General features: G+C 46.6%; 1 protein-coding gene across 1 annotated transcript in view; it reads right to left on the bottom strand.

Annotated features, from left to right (window-relative positions):
- The window catches only part of RAD54L (RAD54 like), a 19,451-nt gene extending 1,296 nt beyond the window's left edge, over positions 1 to 18,155 (bottom strand). Inside the window, exons 1-17 of the mRNA XM_032695886.1 lie at positions 18,073 to 18,155; positions 17,868 to 17,954; positions 16,607 to 16,726; positions 15,798 to 15,858; positions 14,074 to 14,209; positions 13,218 to 13,287; positions 10,839 to 11,127; positions 10,258 to 10,382; positions 8,294 to 8,444; positions 6,258 to 6,384; positions 4,172 to 4,246; positions 3,630 to 3,760; positions 3,412 to 3,522; positions 3,145 to 3,268; positions 2,763 to 2,841; positions 2,478 to 2,657; positions 891 to 1,054 (exon numbers count right to left, since the gene is read on the bottom strand). Coding sequence (XP_032551777.1) covers positions 891 to 1,054; positions 2,478 to 2,657; positions 2,763 to 2,841; positions 3,145 to 3,268; positions 3,412 to 3,522; positions 3,630 to 3,760; positions 4,172 to 4,246; positions 6,258 to 6,384; positions 8,294 to 8,444; positions 10,258 to 10,382; positions 10,839 to 11,127; positions 13,218 to 13,287; positions 14,074 to 14,209; positions 15,798 to 15,858; positions 16,607 to 16,726; positions 17,868 to 17,954; positions 18,073 to 18,075 — 2,033 coding nt within the window. The 5' untranslated portion in view covers positions 18,076 to 18,155. The remainder of the gene's footprint in view (positions 1 to 890; positions 1,055 to 2,477; positions 2,658 to 2,762; positions 2,842 to 3,144; positions 3,269 to 3,411; positions 3,523 to 3,629; positions 3,761 to 4,171; positions 4,247 to 6,257; positions 6,385 to 8,293; positions 8,445 to 10,257; positions 10,383 to 10,838; positions 11,128 to 13,217; positions 13,288 to 14,073; positions 14,210 to 15,797; positions 15,859 to 16,606; positions 16,727 to 17,867; positions 17,955 to 18,072) is intronic.

The raw sequence follows: 18,155 nt of genomic DNA, 5'->3' as shown, positions 1-18,155 counted from the left end.
GAAGTTGAGGTGGAGTTTCCCCTGAAAGGTGTGGGATGTTGCTTAGAGCAGCTCTGGAGTGACTGCTGCTAACTCCTTCTTAGTATTGCATCAGGATGTTAGAATTCAAAAGAGCACACTGTGCTTCAAAATGCTCCATCCTGACTCCCACGACAGCCACCTGGTTGTGCTTGGGCTGTTTTGGAGATGCCCTACTGAGCTGTCACATAAGGAGACAAAGAGCAGCAGCAGCCCTGCCAGCAAGGGCTGTTGCCATGCAGACTGGATACCTACACTGAGCTAAGCTCTGAGTCAGCTTAAAACTAATCCTCTTCACTTCTTGGCTGAACTAAGAATCTTAACCTTCACAGTGAAGCATTTTTCCTGCACTGCCTGTTGTCTTTCTGGTGGCTACAATATCACAAGTCTCAGGAGTGGGGGAGAAGGGCAGACAACGGAGGATTGTTTTAGTCCCCAGAAGAGCACTTGGGTTGGCTTCATGAATTCTTAGCAGATAGAGAAGCCCTAGCAGTGGGAAGCAGTTCAGCATTTGGAAATCACAGACCAACAGGAAGAGAGCAACAAGGAAGGACCAGGTTGGGCTCCACCAATCTGAGCAGCTCTGATCCATTTCTCTCTTTTCACTAACTGCAGTATTTTACAGTTTCCAACCACAGGTAGCAAGAAGATAGTTTGCTCACTTGTCCACCAGCACAGCTCTTCTAAGACAACAAAAAGGGGGGACAGCAAGGAAGTGCTCATCCCCAGACAGTTAACAGCTTCAGAAGCAGAGATGCTTGGGGCCCCCTCTCTGAGTTTCCTCCTGCGGCCTGAGGAATCCCTGAATCACAAGACCAAACTGTGGAGTGGTTCTTTTGCTATCCCAGCCACTCATCATTCAGACTACTCACTTGTCATGGGTGTCACTGGTGGTGGTCTCATTCAGTGTGAAGAGCTCCTTCAGCTCCCCAAGGGAGAAGTGCCTTTCTACATCCTGCTCTTCATCCACCACACAGCTGCTGAGGGCCTTCTTGTGGGTCTGGCGCTGGAATATCTTCTCCTCTATGGTCCCTGTCTACACGAGAGAGAGTCAGAGATGAAGCACAATTGGGACAGCAGTATTATAGGAGCCCTACATCGGGGAAGTGTCACAGATCAAACAGCACTAAGCTGTCAGGAACCCCCAGGGCCTTGCCAAGCCAGTACAGATGACAGGCAAGTTTTACTGTGCTGCACTCCAACCATGTCTATTTGGTTCCCGATCCAACCCCACTCTGCTTGTCTTTCACTGTGGCTACAGGAGTGGATCCAGTGGACATATGGATGAGGAAGAGGTGGAGCTGCCACTCGTAGCTAAAGCTCAGACACTGTGCCACAGGTTGTGCTGACAGGAAAGAAGGGAAAAGAGCTGAGCAGCTACAGCTGCTCCCTGACAAAAAATTCCAAGCACAACCTCGCCAAAACACAGCAACAAGGGCTAGCCCTGGGTGACACAAGCATCAGAAGTATTTGCTGGCTCACCCACACACAGATCAATCACACCCTGTCTGGAGGGAGATGACTGCTTGTAAAACAGATGTGCAGAAAGCTCAGTGTGCTACATTCTGAAGGTAAAAATCTAAGAGCAAAACGTCTGTTTTGCAAACAAACACAATACCAAGGAGGGGGGTGATTAGTCATGATTTGCAGACTGGTTTCCTAATTCCACAAGCAGTGCTTCCAAGTGCAGCCAGGTCAGAGAAGCAGTGTAACTCCATTAGGAAGAGATGGGCAAAGAATGTCTGTTTTGTTAAAGTAAAAATAATTATTGGTCAAGGAACCCAAGCTTACACTCAAGAAAAACTCCAAAACCCCCAAAACAACCTCAAAATACACACTATAAAAAAAACAAAAAAGAAGAAACCAGAGTCTGAACTAATGGGAGGTGAATGTGAACAAGGGCAGAGAAGGGACATTTCTGAGCAGTAATCACTACTGGCATTGCTGGACAAAGTGTTACAGTAGCCTGAAAATACTAGTCTCCTTCATGGTTTTCCACTACAGAGCAGCTACCCCACCTGCTAACTGGCAGCCCCATCCCAAATGCTGCTGCAATTCCAGGAATGTGCCTGCTGTTTCTTAAGCACACGTACACCCAACTAAAACAGGCTGCAGCCTGAAAAACAGCAACTTTGGCATCAGACATCCCACGAAATTAAAGAAGTCAGATGCCTAAACGACTTCAAAGGAGCATCTCTTATCTGCAAAGCCACAGTTGTTTCTGTTTCTCAGAAGCCAGACACTGTTAGAAACCAGGGGCTGCAGTAATGACCCTCCAAGCTAGAGCCTTCATGGTTTTCCATGGCAACACATCTAAGGGTAGGAAGCAATTAAGTTCCGATCAATTCTGGTCACCAACACAAAAAGAGTTCTTTCCCTCCTGGCCCAAATCACAGCAGCTGCAGCCTGGGCTGGCACCCAGAGCTCCATGTTGGGGAGGTGAGAGGAGTCTGACTCACCGAAAGCAGTCGGTAGATGTAGCACATCTTCTTCTGGCCGTCCCGCCACACGCGAGCCATGGCCTGCTCATCGTTGGCCGGATTCCAGTCGGGGTCGAACATCACCAGCCTGTTGGCCCCAATCAGGTTCAAACCACAGCCACCCGCTTTGCTGCTTAACATGAAGATGAACTCGGGGCTCTGGAAAAAGGCAGGCTTGGATTAGACCACAGGGGCAGCCACACTTTTACTCGCAGCCCTCAGAACTGGCAGGAGACCTGCTCGCATCTGGCAGGTTCCACTCACCGAGGGGCTGTTGAATCGCTCCACAATCTTTGCTCTCTTTTTAATGGACATGGTGCCGTCCAGCCGGACATATAAATACCTAGAACAGCATTTACTACAATCAGACTGCTGCCATCTTTAGAGCATCCTACTTATAAGAGAAAAATCTGTCAAAACCAGCCCTGTAATGGGCTTTAGGAACTTTTGCAGAGGGCCAGAGATTTTCTGCTGAGTGACCCCAGCAGACAAAGCTCAAGCCACAGTAGTTCCAATTCAGGAATACTCAAGGTAAAAGAGATCATGAGCTCCTGCTGATAGAAAGTGTAGAAATAGACAGTTCTTTTACAGTGTAGGCTGCAAGTACAGTCTCACAGGATTAAAGAAGTAAAGCCCAAAGACAAACCTTCTGCTCCTGCAGAGCTTTTCAAATAGATCCAGTGTCTGAGTGTAGTTAGACACTAAAACCACCTTGTCACTACTGGTGCTTTTGGTGACAGCAAGGATGTAATCCAGAACCAGCATCTTTCCTGGATAAAAATGAAAGAAAGAAAAAGCTAGAGCAGAAGCTCCCAAATTCCAGACCTTGGAAGGGCACTTGATAAGATGCTAAATACAGTCTCATGGCTGCCTGTGCTAGTCAGCACATCTGTACTGTTGAGTTCCACAGTACCTGAAAGCTGGGGCTCCACAGATTTGGTGCTGTAGCCAGCAGGGAACAAGTCCAGGGCTCCCATAAATCCTTCTTCCTCTTCCACACACTTATCATGGATAAGAGCAGGGTCTGGAGAATAAACAGAGCTCAGAAACTGTGGAGTGCACAAGGGAGACCCAGAAAAACCCCACCAACAGTGCAAAACCCAAAGCCACTACATGACTGGAACAACTCACGATTACAGAGCTTCTTCAAGGAAGTGATGGAAGAGAGAGATGACACACTGATTTTGCCCTCCTTCAGCTCCTCCACTGGCTTGGCTTGCTTCAGGAAGTTCTTGTACAGCTCAGCCTGCAGAGGTGTCAGTCTGAAACAGAACAAGAGCTCTGCAGTCTCAGCTTGCACCCAAACCAAAGCTCATCCTGCTCCACCTGCACAGAGTGTTCCTTTCAGCTTAATTTTTTTTAGCTACATTAAGGACAGATTAGAACAACCCCCAAAGCTGCTGGTAGAGCATTGCTATCCCAGCCCAGAGCTGGAAGAGAAGCTTGCAGATGCTCTGCAGGGCCCAGGGCTCTGCTGCACACCACCAGAACACCAGAATCGCCAGTTGTGGGTTGTCCATCCTGGCTTCAGGAGGAAAAGCAACATATTGCCAATGGCTACAACTTCATTCCTAGAGGGAAGCAGCCATAAGAACTGAAGGGTTCTTGGCAACATTTTAGTCCTTCCTGTTGCTCATCCCATTTCCCAGGCACAGTCCATGCTTTTTTGGTACCTGCAGCAGACCACCTGCTCAATCTTCACTGGCAGGTATTTGGACAGGATGTCTGAAGTTCTTCGAATTAAACATCTGCAGGGAGAGAAATTAAGATCAGATGCTTGGATGACATCAAACCCCTGTTTCATCACTAGTTTTCTTCATGTGGTCAAAACACGGTCCCTTTAACATCTTATCTCCAAAAGTCCGTGACAGTCTAACACGTGGAAAAGGCCAGACACCCACCATCCACATGAAACCATGTTACAGAGCTCAGGATAACCCACTGTCTTTGACAGACTTCCAAATGTGGTTCATGAAACTTGGAGGGCTCAGGTTTGATTCCACCTAACAGAGCTCAGTCACTTAAAAGAGAAACTCTGCTCTTCCTCAAAATACCAGCAGCACTCACAGTTCAAGCTACAAAGACCAGTAGCATGGACAGCAAATGAGGACAGGAATTAACCATCACACACTGTGGGCATAACCCAAATTACAAGCAGGCAGCTCCCCACTTAGTAACTTAGAAGCCATCCTCAGCCAAGATGGGCTTATTGCCTGGCCCAAGGTTTCAGCAAAGGGCAAAATCCTTTGGGGCTCTGGAAATGCCCCATGGAGCAGTTCTACTACACTTAAAAAAAGATGGGATGAATTAGAAAAAGTGCTGAACTGAGCAACCAGAATAAGAGGCGCAGAAACCCAGTTCTGCCAGGAAACATCAAAAATATGTTACAAAACCTATAGAAGAAAGCAGGGATGTATGACAGCCCCAAAATCTGTCAAAGGCTGGTAAATAAAGGAATAATCTGATCTCCAAACCCATAAGCAGTAGGATGAAAAATAATAGGCTTAAACTGCAGTAAGGGAGATTTATGTTACACATTAAGAGCATTTTCTAACTGCAAAGACAGTGATGCCCTGGAAAAGGTGTCCTAGGGAATTGCAAGGTCTTCAGTGCTGGGTGGGGGTTAAGTAAGAGATGGTTTAGGCCTAACATCTTCTACCTTAGGACAGCAAAACGGATTAGATGCCTTCTCTGGGGCCCTTCCAGCCTTACATCTGTGATTCCACGTCTTTGCATCACCATCCCATTTGCAATTCCTACCAAGTCTATCAGATTCATCTGTTACTACTTGTGTGCTCCATCTTCCCTATTTGTGTATTATGACTGTTGCACAATAAAGGAAGGGACACAGACCTCAGCAGAGCCAGCCACAAGCATTCCTGAACACACTTTTACACCCCTTTTCCATCAGCTATAAAGAGAAATTAATGCACCTAAGGAATAAAAGCTCTTCTCCTTCCAACCTTTCCTTTTTCTTACACTTCTGTAGCTGATCTGAGTCAAGGTCAGGACTGTCTCTACAGAGAGAGACTGCACTCAGTGTGAAATTCAATTTATCATGACTATGCACTATGGTATTTGTGATGGTTGCAAAGGATTGGTTTAAAAACAAAACAAAAGAAACAAACAAAAAAAAAATTTTAAGAAAATGAAGACACCAGCAATGCTGAGAATTCAAGAGCCTTTTCTATAAAAAGCTCTTAAAGGCAAGCAACTGCCAGCAGATGTGAATAAACTGGCTGTATTCACGAAAATAGGTTTAAACAAATACAAAAATTCAACCAAAGGTAAGTAAGACAGCATTTTACATCACGGAGGTGCTTCTTGGGGAACAGAAGTCCCATCTCTAACAACAGTAGTCTGTCCTCTTAGCCCAAGAGAGCCAACATCTGGGCTGGATGGGTCTCAAGTCTGACCCAGTCTACACTTGTAGTTATCTTAACACAAATAAAAGGATGCTGGCTGATTATTCAGATCCCAGGAGAAAACAGAAACATAAGAGTCAAATAACGATTCAGTACCTGAGGGTACTGCTTGGGGGTGACTGCAGCTGACTGTACCATGCCAGTACTGTTTTCCAGACTAAAGCTACATGCTATATAGATCTCTTATGCAATAAATACTTGCACAATCACTTGCTGAATAGACGTAAACGGCAAGAGAATTCATTGCAGCTACAAATGTAATTTGGAAAGATAGCAGGGCTTATGCAAAGGGCTTATGCAAAAGCCCTGCAAAGAGAAGAGGGATGAAGTTCACCTGTTCACAATACTGATCAGCTCTTTAAGCCTCTCTTCTCCCTTGTGTCTCTCAGCTTCACTTGCATCCGCATCTCTGCCTTTCAAGATGGGCATTTCAAAATGTCTTTTAAATTCCTGTGCAGTACCTGTACAAAACAGAAGTGAGAAGGTGAGAACTACTACCAAATAACCTTTGATCAGTATCCCACAGCACCAGTTATCACACCCTAAGCATGGAGTCCAGCAGATAAAGCAAACCCTCATCCCCATCCATATGACTTGTTTTTTTTCTAGCCAGGAAAAAAGATTCAAACAAGGCAGGCAAATGAGTACAACAGAAAATCATTTTGTACTCCAACAACAATGCACAGCCAAAGGTCACACAGTTTCATTTAAACCATCAGGCACATACTGTTTTTGTTCACATTCCAGCTATACTTTTACTCCCAGATTTTGTCCTTGCAAACAAACAGCACAGGCATTATGTGTGCCTACTCCAAAATTATCTGTAATCAGTTGCTTATTACTGGTCACAGTAATAAGCTGAAAGTGGGAAAAATGACTACTGCATGCATGCAGCTTTGCTGCAGTAGTTCCACTATGAAACTCATCTCAGGAAGAATGAACTGGAAGTACAGGGAGACTAATCTTGCCCAGAGTACAGGTCAAGGGGGAGGTGGGTGAAATCACATCAGCTCCCTGTAATAACTACCCAAAATTGAAGCACATGGAACAAGCAGGTGTAGAACATCTACCATCCCGTTCCATCCTTTCCTTGAGAACTCCTGGGGGCAGAACAGCTGAACAGAAAAAGATACAGCCCAAATATTGCTTGTAAGACTAATAATTCAATGAACTGTGTTTAATCCAAGTTGTGCATGCACTAGAATTAATGAGAAGCCTCTTGGACTGGTTCAACAACCTGAGACAATCATGTGTGAGGAGTTATAGCAACAAATAAATGATTTACACAGTTGTTTATTTTAATTCCTTGGCAGAAAGAAAATGACCTCTCAACAAAGACAAGCTGTTCCACACTGAAAAGGAGCAGACCTGCTCCCAGTGATACAGGAGAGGATGCAAAAACTACTTTGCTTTTGAAACGAAAACAGAGCTTGCAGACATAAGCAGAGCACAGAAGCCAGAGACAGAAGATTTCAGTCTGCTACCAGCAGTTGTAGAAGGTGTTTGACCCTGAAAATTCACACTAATCAGTATCTCTCCTCCAGACTCTTTTGTATCTCAGATGAAGTTAGCCCCACATTCATAGGCCTCCCTTGCCTTAAAAAACAAAAGCAGTCTTAACTCCAACTGCTAGACATCACCCTCAGCTTTCTCTGAGAGTATCTGAAAATGGGATGACAGACTGCCAGAAATTTGGGCTTTGTTGCCTAACTCTCCCATAAGATACATCATTCCACCTTGCACCAATCACTTCATCCCCCTGATGGGGATGAGAGCAGGGAAAAGCTGTCTCCCAGGCTGCCTCTACACTCAATGCAGACAGAATGTCACATCAAACCCTCCTCACCATGGAGCCTCTCTCCTACAAAGACATCATTCCTGGCTTAGGTTTCTGAATTTGCTATAACCTGGGAGTGTTGTGGCAAGTACCATTATGGGCTGGACCTTCCTGTCCAGCAATTCTTGTGGTATCTCCAAGGTCTTACTGTCAGAGAATCTCCTGGCCTATGTGGACATTTTAGCTGACCATTATAGCTACTCAAGATCAGCCACGTAGTACTCATATTCATTTCACCTTAATTGATTTCCCTTCCAAAGTACCTGTTACACCTGGTGTACTTTAAATTACAACCTTCTTGAAACAGAGCTCTGATGATATACAGCCTCTAGAACAGAGGACCTTGATCTAGACTTTCTGGATACAAACTGAGAATAAGTCTCATTGAATCACAGAATGGTTTGGGTTGGAAGGGACCTTGGAGATCATCTAGTTCCAAGCCCCCTGCCATGGTCTTTCCTCCCACTAATGTCTCAGTTGTTGCTGGCCAGCAACTCCCCCTCCCTCACATCTCTCACACATTCACCTCTTACCAAGGATGCCCGAATTGACAAAGTGCACCAGGCTGAAATACTCAAGCAGGTCATTCTGAATGGGGGTGCCCGAGATCAGGACTCGTCGAGGTGTGTTTAAGTTGTTGAGAGCTTGGTAAGTTTGGTTTTCAGAGTTCTTCAGTCTATGGCCCTTTAAAAAACAGAAAAAAAAAGGAATCAAGCTGATAAATCCAGTGGCCCTGCTGGGAAGCAGCTTGGAGAGCCTCATCAACACTGATATGCTTTATCTCCCACAAGACATCTCACCATTTTTCCTATTCCCGGTAGTGGAGTAAGTGTTGCAACAGACTTTTTTCAAAGGCAAGAATCTGGTGGAAAACCTGAAGCCATTATGTGAGGAAACACGACATTACAAGCTTCCCAGACCAGGAATATATGAGTCACACCCAGGCAAGAAGGCCTACCATGAAAAGAACAAGCACCACGTGGTATAAGAACTGTTTCCTGTTCAAGGACAGGGATGTTTTCAGCTACCTATACCAGGCACTGAACTCTGGACCAGTAAAACTGCTTCACCCAAAAAATCAAGATCACAAGCAATTCAGTCCACCTATATATCCAGGACTGCCAGACCTTTGCACACTAATAAAAAGAGGTTCTGCATCTCTCACAGGGTAATCTGAATACAGGCCCCATTTCTCATGCCTGATAAAAGCAACTTTATTAGCATCTGACTGCTACACAGGACAAAGCACAAGTGATAAGATGCTCTTTCCAAGTGCCAAACCACATCGGAGATGAGTATTTATTGAAAGCATACAGAAGACACAAGGCCAAGGACATGCATTCCCAGCCTCCCTATCTGCTGGCCCCATCCCAGGGACACTGAGAAGTACAGGCAGTCACGGACTGAGCAGATAAAAGGTGTATGGGAAGTACACTCATGAGGCCGTTTGTTCTTTATAAGCTCCTCTCAGCACTGTTCTAGCAAGTACAAAGCCACACCACTGGGTGGCACCACTATTTAACAAATCCCCTCTATGAGGCAGTTGTGGACACCTCAACAGCCACCGAGGCCCCAGATGGATCATTTCAAGGAGGCAGAGGACGTTTGTTTTATTCTGTCCTTCAAAGCATCTCTGGCTCTCACTACCTATAAATAGGGAACTATAAACGAAAAAACAACTCGATTTCAGCCAAGTGAAAGCAGAGCTTGACAACACAAGGCTTGGCAAAGCTTGATCCAGCAGTTGGTGAGCTGGGAGTCATGCCAGCTCTGTTTCCTCTTGAACAAACAGCATGAGGTGACTCCTTACCTAGCTCTCGTACCTCTGCCCCAAACATGAGACGACAGAGAAGGGAAAGAGGGTCCTGCCATGGGGGTGCTCTTCAAACTTCCCCCACAGGCACAGAATAAGATGGCCAGATAAGATGGCTGACAGCAGCCAACACTACACACAAGAGACGAATCCCAGAATTATTTAGGCTGGGAGAGACCTTAGGGGTCTCCAGTCCAACTCCTTGCTCCCAATAGAGCCAAGTTAAAAATTACTGGGCAGAACATGAGGCCAGGCCAAACAGAAAGTATTTCTCACCTGAGTACAGACAAAACCAAATGAAAGCCAGATCAATGAGCCAGGGCCAGGATCTCTGACTATGATCCCAACAGTCAGGCAGGCAGTGGACCTCCTTTCTGCTATGCATTTCACACTGAGAGGGTCTTAGCAGGTGCCCCCACCCTGCCCAGGACCTACAAAGCAGCCACAGTTGCCACCAACTGGATTTTCCTCATATCTGGGCTCACAGAGACACCCTCTCTTGTTCAGGCTCACAGAGTCTGGTTGATCTGGTTACTCAGAGCCTCTCAAACACCAGAATGGGTGTTGTCCACAGCTAAGCCTTGTTTCCCACTGTGCACTTCCCTTTTAAGAAAGCAGGATCAGGTTTCACCCAGATCTTGAGAAAATGCCAGGAATGGATGCTCCTTAAAGATGCCCCAGTACCTCATCACATATGACCAGCCCAACACTGCCCTTCTGCAACACCTCGGCGTGGAGTCGGAAGGTTTCATAGGAGATGATCAGGATGGGTGAAGGCACTCGCAGGCCACGCTGGTTCATAAAGCCAACTGCAGATGGAAAGGGGGGGAAGGAAAAAGAAGAAGGATGATGAAAACTAATAGAAAAAGAGTCAAATAGTCAAAACTTCTGCCTTAAAAATCTAGGAAAACCTGCCTATGCTGCTCTGCAGCATCTCTTCCACACGTGTATATCCATGCTCCTTTCCCCACACTGTCCCCATTTCCATTACCCTCCCACCTCCTCTCCTGCCTTGTGGCTGGAGCAAAGTAAGAAGCACTGGGACTGCCCTAACTTTACACAGCTGGATCTGGATTATTCCAAAAGATCAACTGTTACTAAACATGTAAGGGTCTGATCTAAACATGTCAGTGGAAAGACTTTAATCAGTCTCCAGAGCTCTAGTGGCAGCTCAGAGATGTTCACATCAGCTGCCATGGGCTTCTCCCAGCGCAAGATTTTGACCTAAACCAGCCAAAACGCACAGTTTGCAAACATTTCTGTACCTAGCTTACGGTCAATCTCTTCTTTGGAGCCTCCATCAATGGCCAGTGGCTGGATCCTTCCTCCCAGCCATTTCTCCACCTCGTTGTACCAGTTTCTCACCAGGCTGGAGGGAGACACCACCACGGCTTTCTCGATTTCAGGCTTGCAGTCCGGGCTCTGCCGGAGGAGCGTCCACATGAGCGTGATGCACTGCAGAGTTTTGCCCAGCCCCATTTCGTCTGCCATGATACAGCCATGACTCCCGGGGATCCGCCGGCTCGTCACACAGTCCCACAGGAACTTCACTCCCTGCCAAAAAATTGTTCTCTCAGAGCAGGATGGGGACACCAGCAGCAGAATGACAACTTCATTACCACAATGCACAGGAGTGATACTGCAACAACCAGCACACACACATCCCTGGGGACATGCGGTGTTCTAATGAGACGGAGGGAAATCACCCGAGACACAACTGAAATGCAGCCACATCTGGTTTGGAACAACATTGCTGGTCCCAACATGTACCTCATAACACGCAGGAAATCATACTACATTTTAATTGTACAGTTATAACTAGCTTCCTGACATGAAATCCCAGAAATTTCTACCCTTGACTGCATTAGGCAGGCCCAGGCCATAAATTAACATGCATTGATCACTTCAAAGAGGTTAATCATCTTAACGACACCCAATTAGGTAATTTTAAAAGCACAGAATTATAGAGCGAGCAGAATTGTTTCTGCTGCCCGATTAATTCCCACAATACTCTTAGCAGCCTTCATCACTTCTGCCTAGAAGCACAATGACTCACCTGGGGGCTCAAGGTCCAAAGCAGATTTAGCTTTAGAGAAGGCACAGGGCTGAGGTTATAACCCACGTCACATGGTGGGAGAAGAGCTCAGCCCTGCATTAGGCTCTGACACATCACTGAGACAGATAAAAGGGGGGGGGGGGGGGAAAAAAAGAGAAACATTCTGCAAAATGTTCCTCTACCATGTGATGATAAGAAAGTCAGAGAAAACCAGGGCATTGTGCTGAGAAAGTACAAGCTCCCTGCATTGTGTCAACAGAGCAGGGAGCAAGGAATACAACCTAAACACACCTGCACAGATTCACCCCTCTGTACTCCACTATTTAGGACTGGAAGATGGAACACCTTCACTTGCATTCCCAAGTCTTTTTCTTTCTTTCTTAGGCCTTTAGCAACAGGCTAATGGAATGTATTTAAGCCAGTTGAACAACTATGACTTATATTACTATCCACAAGCCTGCATTTGGCTGTGGATCCAGCACCTGGACAGAAGTCACAACAAAGCTGGAGCAGAGCTGTACAACTCTCTAGGAGAAACACCTGCATAAAACAGCACAGGAATCTTAGCAGGCAGAGACTTACTCGTCAGACTAGAACAGGAAGTGTTGTATCAGAAATATCTACCTGCCAAAAAACAGCAGAGACATCAACATAACTTCGAGTACTTGACAAAAGCACCAGCAGGAAGTAGCTCACACAAAACCAGAGTGCCTCCAGCTATGTAGCCAGGGACGAGCACTACACCGGGTCACAGGTTCAGGACCAGCTCAGAGATAAAAGTACAAGCTATGAGCAGCCTACAGCACCCCCAGAGCCATGTGAAGATCTGCCAGGCAGGGACATATCCAGCTTGACCTGCTTAGCCTGCAAGATCAGCAATCACAGCTTCCATCTGTGCTGCCTCCAGGCTCAAATGATAATATACTGCATCTGAGATGAACTTCTAACTGTCCAGATACCTGTAGTAGGTATTTGGAGGTTTGTACCCACTGCTGCCATATTGTGATGTTGCACACATTTACAACATATTTACATATTTTTTGGCACTGTCCACTGTCATGTGTAGGTCAGAGACAGCTCACACCTGTAAAGGGTAGCCTCCAAATAAAGCATACTGAAGTAGGAACCTACTCCACACTTTGTTCAGAAACATGGTACCAGAAAGAGGAACTTCAGTGTTTCCTGGCTCAGGAAGTGCAGATCCACTCAATTCTGCTGACCAGTAAAACAGTGGTGGACAGACTGCCCTGCTTGACTCAAGACTGAGTTGCAACAGAGTTTATTGCACCTATATCCAATCAGCAGATCTCCATCTCCAGACATCAAGGTAAGTAAAGGCAGGACTTTCAGCCCCCACTCTTTGCTTAAAAAAGGGACAAAGAATATTGGCAGCATTCAGGCATCTAAGAGGATGGTTAAAACCAATGTTCAGCTCACATCTGCAACAGACCAGAGTCCCTTAGACTGTCACAGACTGTCAGTCTGTGAGGTCTATGCAGACCTGTAACAATTCCAGCAGAGGAACTGCAGCTTTTTGAAGTGCACCAAGCCCTTCCACCACACCCTCAGGTCCCGACGGAAAACTTACTTCTCTCTGATGGGGTCGTAGAACACGGCTGAGGACAGGATCCACCACAACATGGACAGGTGCTTTGTCCCTGCAGGAGGCAGTCGAGGAAGAAGACTGTGATTAATGAACCCAGCACAGCATATGTTTAGGTTTTGTTAAATCTCACTGTTATCCTGAGGACTTCCCTCTGGTACAGGGGAAGTAACTGCCAACAAGAAAGTGAAAAATGGATTAATTCAGTTCTGAGAATGAAGTCACAGAGGCCTGATCCACAGTCTAAACCATCAGTGAAACCATGTATGTGGGCTGTGGTTAAAACAAGGGCAGAATACGGTTCAGAGACACAGTTAAAAAGTCATTATTGTTTTTCTTGTTTCGATAACAATATTGTAATTGCATTACCAGAGAGAGAAACCCCCTCCTCTGCCCATGAAGATCTAGCTGACAGCCCTTTTAAGTTATAACAGCGGCTTAAAAGAAACTACTTCAAAATTAAAACCATTAGGCAGCCTAACATTGACTGTCAGTCATCTCCCTCTGCTTGTCCTTAGATGCTGATGTTTCCTGACTGACAGCTAAGCCATAGGATTTTCTAAACAGCTTCTCCATGCGTGCAGGCTCATTCCCTGCAACAGATTTAAATTTTTGATGTGCGGGAGATGAAACAGTCTATGGAAGAACACAAACAATCCTGCATGGGTACATTCCTTCTTTGATTGTTACCATACCTGAACCAATTCAGAGGCAGAACACTTGGAAACAAACTTCCCTTGATGTTCAGACCCCAGCTCAAGCACGTTTGGGAGAAAAGCACATAAACCTGCACCCAGGAGGAGGTCAGAGCTGCAGCCATTTCTGCCAGGTGATGACTCACTTGTCTATTTTCAGCTGGTCGTGGGCACTCAGCACCGGGGGCTCGTACAGAACCAGAGCTCCTTCCTCAAAGGGGTCATGGAGAGGACTCCTCACTCCCGCCCGTTTGATCCCCAGCGCGCGCAAGCCCAGGGGCCCTGAAAGCGAAAAAAAGGCACAACTCAAAGAACAGCATCTTCCTGGAAGAGAGCTGAGCCTTGCAGGAGAGTTGGATTACGCTTAGGAACAGTGAATTAATTGGGTGCTGGAGTGGAGGTGCACGCACAGCTGGTGCAGACAGCAAACTAAGCAGGGCCATTGTTTGGCAGCGCTCTGCGGGCGCACAGCGGGAAGCTCTGCAGCAGGGAAGAACAGAACGAAGGAACAGAGGCAAAGATGGAGCAGTGGCACTGCTGCCCGAAGATGGCTGTTCTGGCTTTTTGAAAGCCAAGTAGGGCTCCAGAATGTGCACCTCAGCAGCTCAATAAATACACTCCCACATACAGTACATACTGGATCAAATCCTCTTTTGGGATCACCTAGCCCAGACTTAGCCAGAGATGCATCTCTGATGCAAGGTCAGGAATTGATCTTTAACAGTGATGAAGTTCTACAGTATCATAGTTAGCATCATACTGCCACTACTTACTTGCTAGAGTAGAATAATATTCTAATATTATTTTCTCTCTGATGACCAATTCAATTTCTTTGAATAACAGAAACCAAGCTTGAGTCCCTTTTCCTAGTACTGTATTTTGATGTCACAGTTTTGGAACAGAGATGAACACAAAAAGAGCATAAGAACAAAAAGAAATCCCTTTTCCCACCAAAACTGGGGCAACTGTGCTCCCAGGATTGATTTTGCTTGGAAAAGATTCAATCAGGGTCTATTTGTCTACTGCTTGCTAAGGTTCCTTGCAAAACAGGAGTGTATCACAAACTGAGGCAGCAGCACACACACACACCAAGAAAAGAGCACGCTGAACAGCCACACTTCTCAATAAAGAGAGGAAAATAACAGCCAGAGAAAGCAGCTCTCAGTTATAGCTCTGTTTCTGCCTCCTGACAAATCCGCTTTTCCACAAAGCTAACTCTGCCAAACTCTTCTGGGGCTTGTCATTCCATATTCAGTGTCTGCTTACAGGCGTATTTTTATAACTAAAGTTTGAGTGAAACTGGTTGATCTGCATTGGAGTTTTTCAGCTGGAGGGTGAAGGGGAAACAGGGGACACGAACAGGCCCATTTGTTTCTGAGATCTTGTGTTTCACTGATTCAAACCAGCTGAGGCTTTGAACTTCAAAACTATCTTGTTTTGAAGATCACCTTGAGGCTCAACACACCAAGCCAAGCAGAAATAAAACTGGCACATACAATCTCTTTCACCTCAGCCTTCTGTCTGTTAGTATCATTATTTAAATGGTAAACCTTCGTGGCTTGGAATTCATCTTGCTTTTGTATTCGCGATACAGTGTAAAATCTCCTGGCACTACATCAAATGCATAGCAGTAAGACTACAAAATCCAATTCTGAAATGTAGGATTATCCAAACTAAATACTAGTAAGAAATATGAAGACTTTGCTAATATGCCAGTATTTTTCTTTCAAAATTAAGTCAGGATTTCTGGAACACATGCATCAGTGCAAAAAAAAATAATAATCCCCACAGATGTATTTGACAGGCCTAAGCATCATCTGTTTTACCCGAGTCAGCCAACACAGACAATCCTTAAACCTCCTCATCTTACCTTTATAATTTGGAATGGGGACTTTGAAGGGTTTGGACAAAATGCTGCGGATAAAAGCCTCCTAGGAATTCAGAAAGAAAACACATTTAAGAAGCCTGAAATCAGAGATTGCTCAAGTAGGCAAGTCCAGGACATTTTTCAAAAACTCAATTTTGCCAAGTGCTCAGAGTTCCTCTATTTAATCTATTCAAGCTTCAACTCCAACTATTTTCAAGAAAATCCAAAAGGATGAAAGTCACAAATCAGCACTATTCCCTCCACCAACTCCACTTTTCAAAATGATTTTCCTTTGGGTTTTCTAATGCATGAAATTGAACTCCCATCTTCCTAAATCCACCAGCTTTATTCATTTCTTTAAAAGCTATAGCTTCCCCCTGCCTTGGTAATTCAGTCAGGCAACTCATTTCCTGTAAAGGATCTGGGTTACCATTGCAGGAACATCCATGCTGGATCAGCAAGCACCCAGCCAGTCCAGCATCTGGTCTCCAGCAGTGGAAGCCTGGGGAGAACCAGGCAAGCAGCCAGCACTTGACCCACCTGGGGGGAAAGTGACCCATGTCCCTGGGCACTGTCCTTCAGCTGGGCCCCACAAAACTCTCTCATTCAGGATTTCCACTACAGGAAGCTCCCCCCCCACACCTCCTTCAATATTAAATGGCTGGAGCTGGCAAAAGACCTCTCCTAAGACTCTGTGTGTGTGTGGTGTGTCGCTTCCATAATACCTCTGATTAAATGGGGCCACAGAAGCACTTGGACTTCCCCGATGGATGAGCACATGCTATGGTGTGCCAGCAGCAACACCCACTCACATGCTGAGCACTGTCCAGGCAGTGGGGTCTGTTGGTCAGAGCAGCCAAGGGTTTCCGGAAAGGCGACCTGTAACATTCCCCGCTCTCCGTCTCACCGCTGGCCTTCTGCCTCTTCCGAGCCTGGAAAATGGAAACAGCAACAGGGGGCATCTGGCGAGACCAGAAAGATGCATCGCTGTCACACTCAGTGAGCACCAAACCACACAGACCATCAGCCAGGCAGCTGAGCAGCTCTGAGCAGACACAACCACCACTCACCCCCACTGCCGAATAACGGAGCCAGCAGCACCACCAAGGTCACTGTGCCCTAAAGTTTAACCTCTACCCGAAGCTTAAAATATTCTCCTAGCTAAGAAAACAAGAACCACCTGCTAACCTGTAAAAGGGCAGGCTCGTCCACACTAAGATTAGACCTGTCCCCCCAAAAAAGCAGAATGAAGAAAAGGAAGGGTCAGTAGCAGAAAACAAACTACATGCACATCTCCCCGGAGGCTCCCATGGCACCTGTTGTTGTGCAGGTGAAAGGCCTCACACTGAAACCTGCATTTCAAACACTTAGAAAGGCATGAAAATAAACAAGTCACTGATCTGTTTCTGGACTCAACACAGTTAAGTCAGCTTCTTCAGCCTCTTCACCCTGAGGCATGGTTTCAACCACCTGCTGGCATAGAAAAATGGATTTGACACAGAAAACACTAGGTGAGACTCTCTGACCCGTCTGACATAGAACATAATTGTAAATTAGGATTAGAGCTGGGACTAGTGTCATTATGAATGGGTAAACGAGGTCTTAACTGTGTCTTACAGATAATCGGTGAAACTGATGCTCCTGTGACCTGTTACAAAAGGCCTAACCTTCTGTTTTGTCTTAAACACTGACCTATTTCCAGTTACCCAGTCACCCACTCCTTCACAAAGCACTGGGAAGCTCTCCCGGGGACCAGTTTTTCGATAACCACGAGCATCGTCGGTACGCAACGAAACTCTTCTGCCAGCCCCGTGCCTAGACACAAACTTTTAGCGCAGGTGGCGAAAACAGCATAAATGAGGGGGGTGATGCCCAGACACAAACTTTTAGCGCAGGTGGCGGAAACAGCATAAACGTGGGGGGTGATGCCCAGAAGGAGGGGGAGGATCCGGCACCGGGGCGGGACTTGGATGCGCCGCCGCCGCCCCGCATCCCCCTGCCCACGGCTGAGGGGGCAGGGGAAACACACACACCCCCTGCACACCCCAAACCCCGCCGGGGCCCCTCGCTCACCGCCGGGGGGTGCCAGTCCTCCTCCTCTTCCTCCTCTTCATCGCCCGCCTTCCTCTTGGCCAGCTGGCTGGGGGCCAGGCTCCTCCTCTGGGACAGAGGCACAACACACACGTTCACACAGAGCGAAGGGCCAGGGGACTCCGGCGCAGCCCCCCCGGCCCGGTGCCCCCACACACATACCCCCCACCACCCCCCTTTTACCCACCATCGCCTCACGGATCCCGCTCCCAGCCCCGTTCCCGGCCCGCGCGCGCCGCGCCGGTGGCGGGAAAACCGCCGGGCCGGCCC

This window comes from Chiroxiphia lanceolata, chromosome 9 (assembly GCF_009829145.1).
Source record: "Chiroxiphia lanceolata isolate bChiLan1 chromosome 9, bChiLan1.pri, whole genome shotgun sequence".
Taxonomy (NCBI): domain Eukaryota; kingdom Metazoa; phylum Chordata; class Aves; order Passeriformes; family Pipridae; genus Chiroxiphia; species Chiroxiphia lanceolata.
Note: the sequence above shows the minus strand (reverse complement) of the source record. Positions and strands in the feature narration are given on the sequence as shown.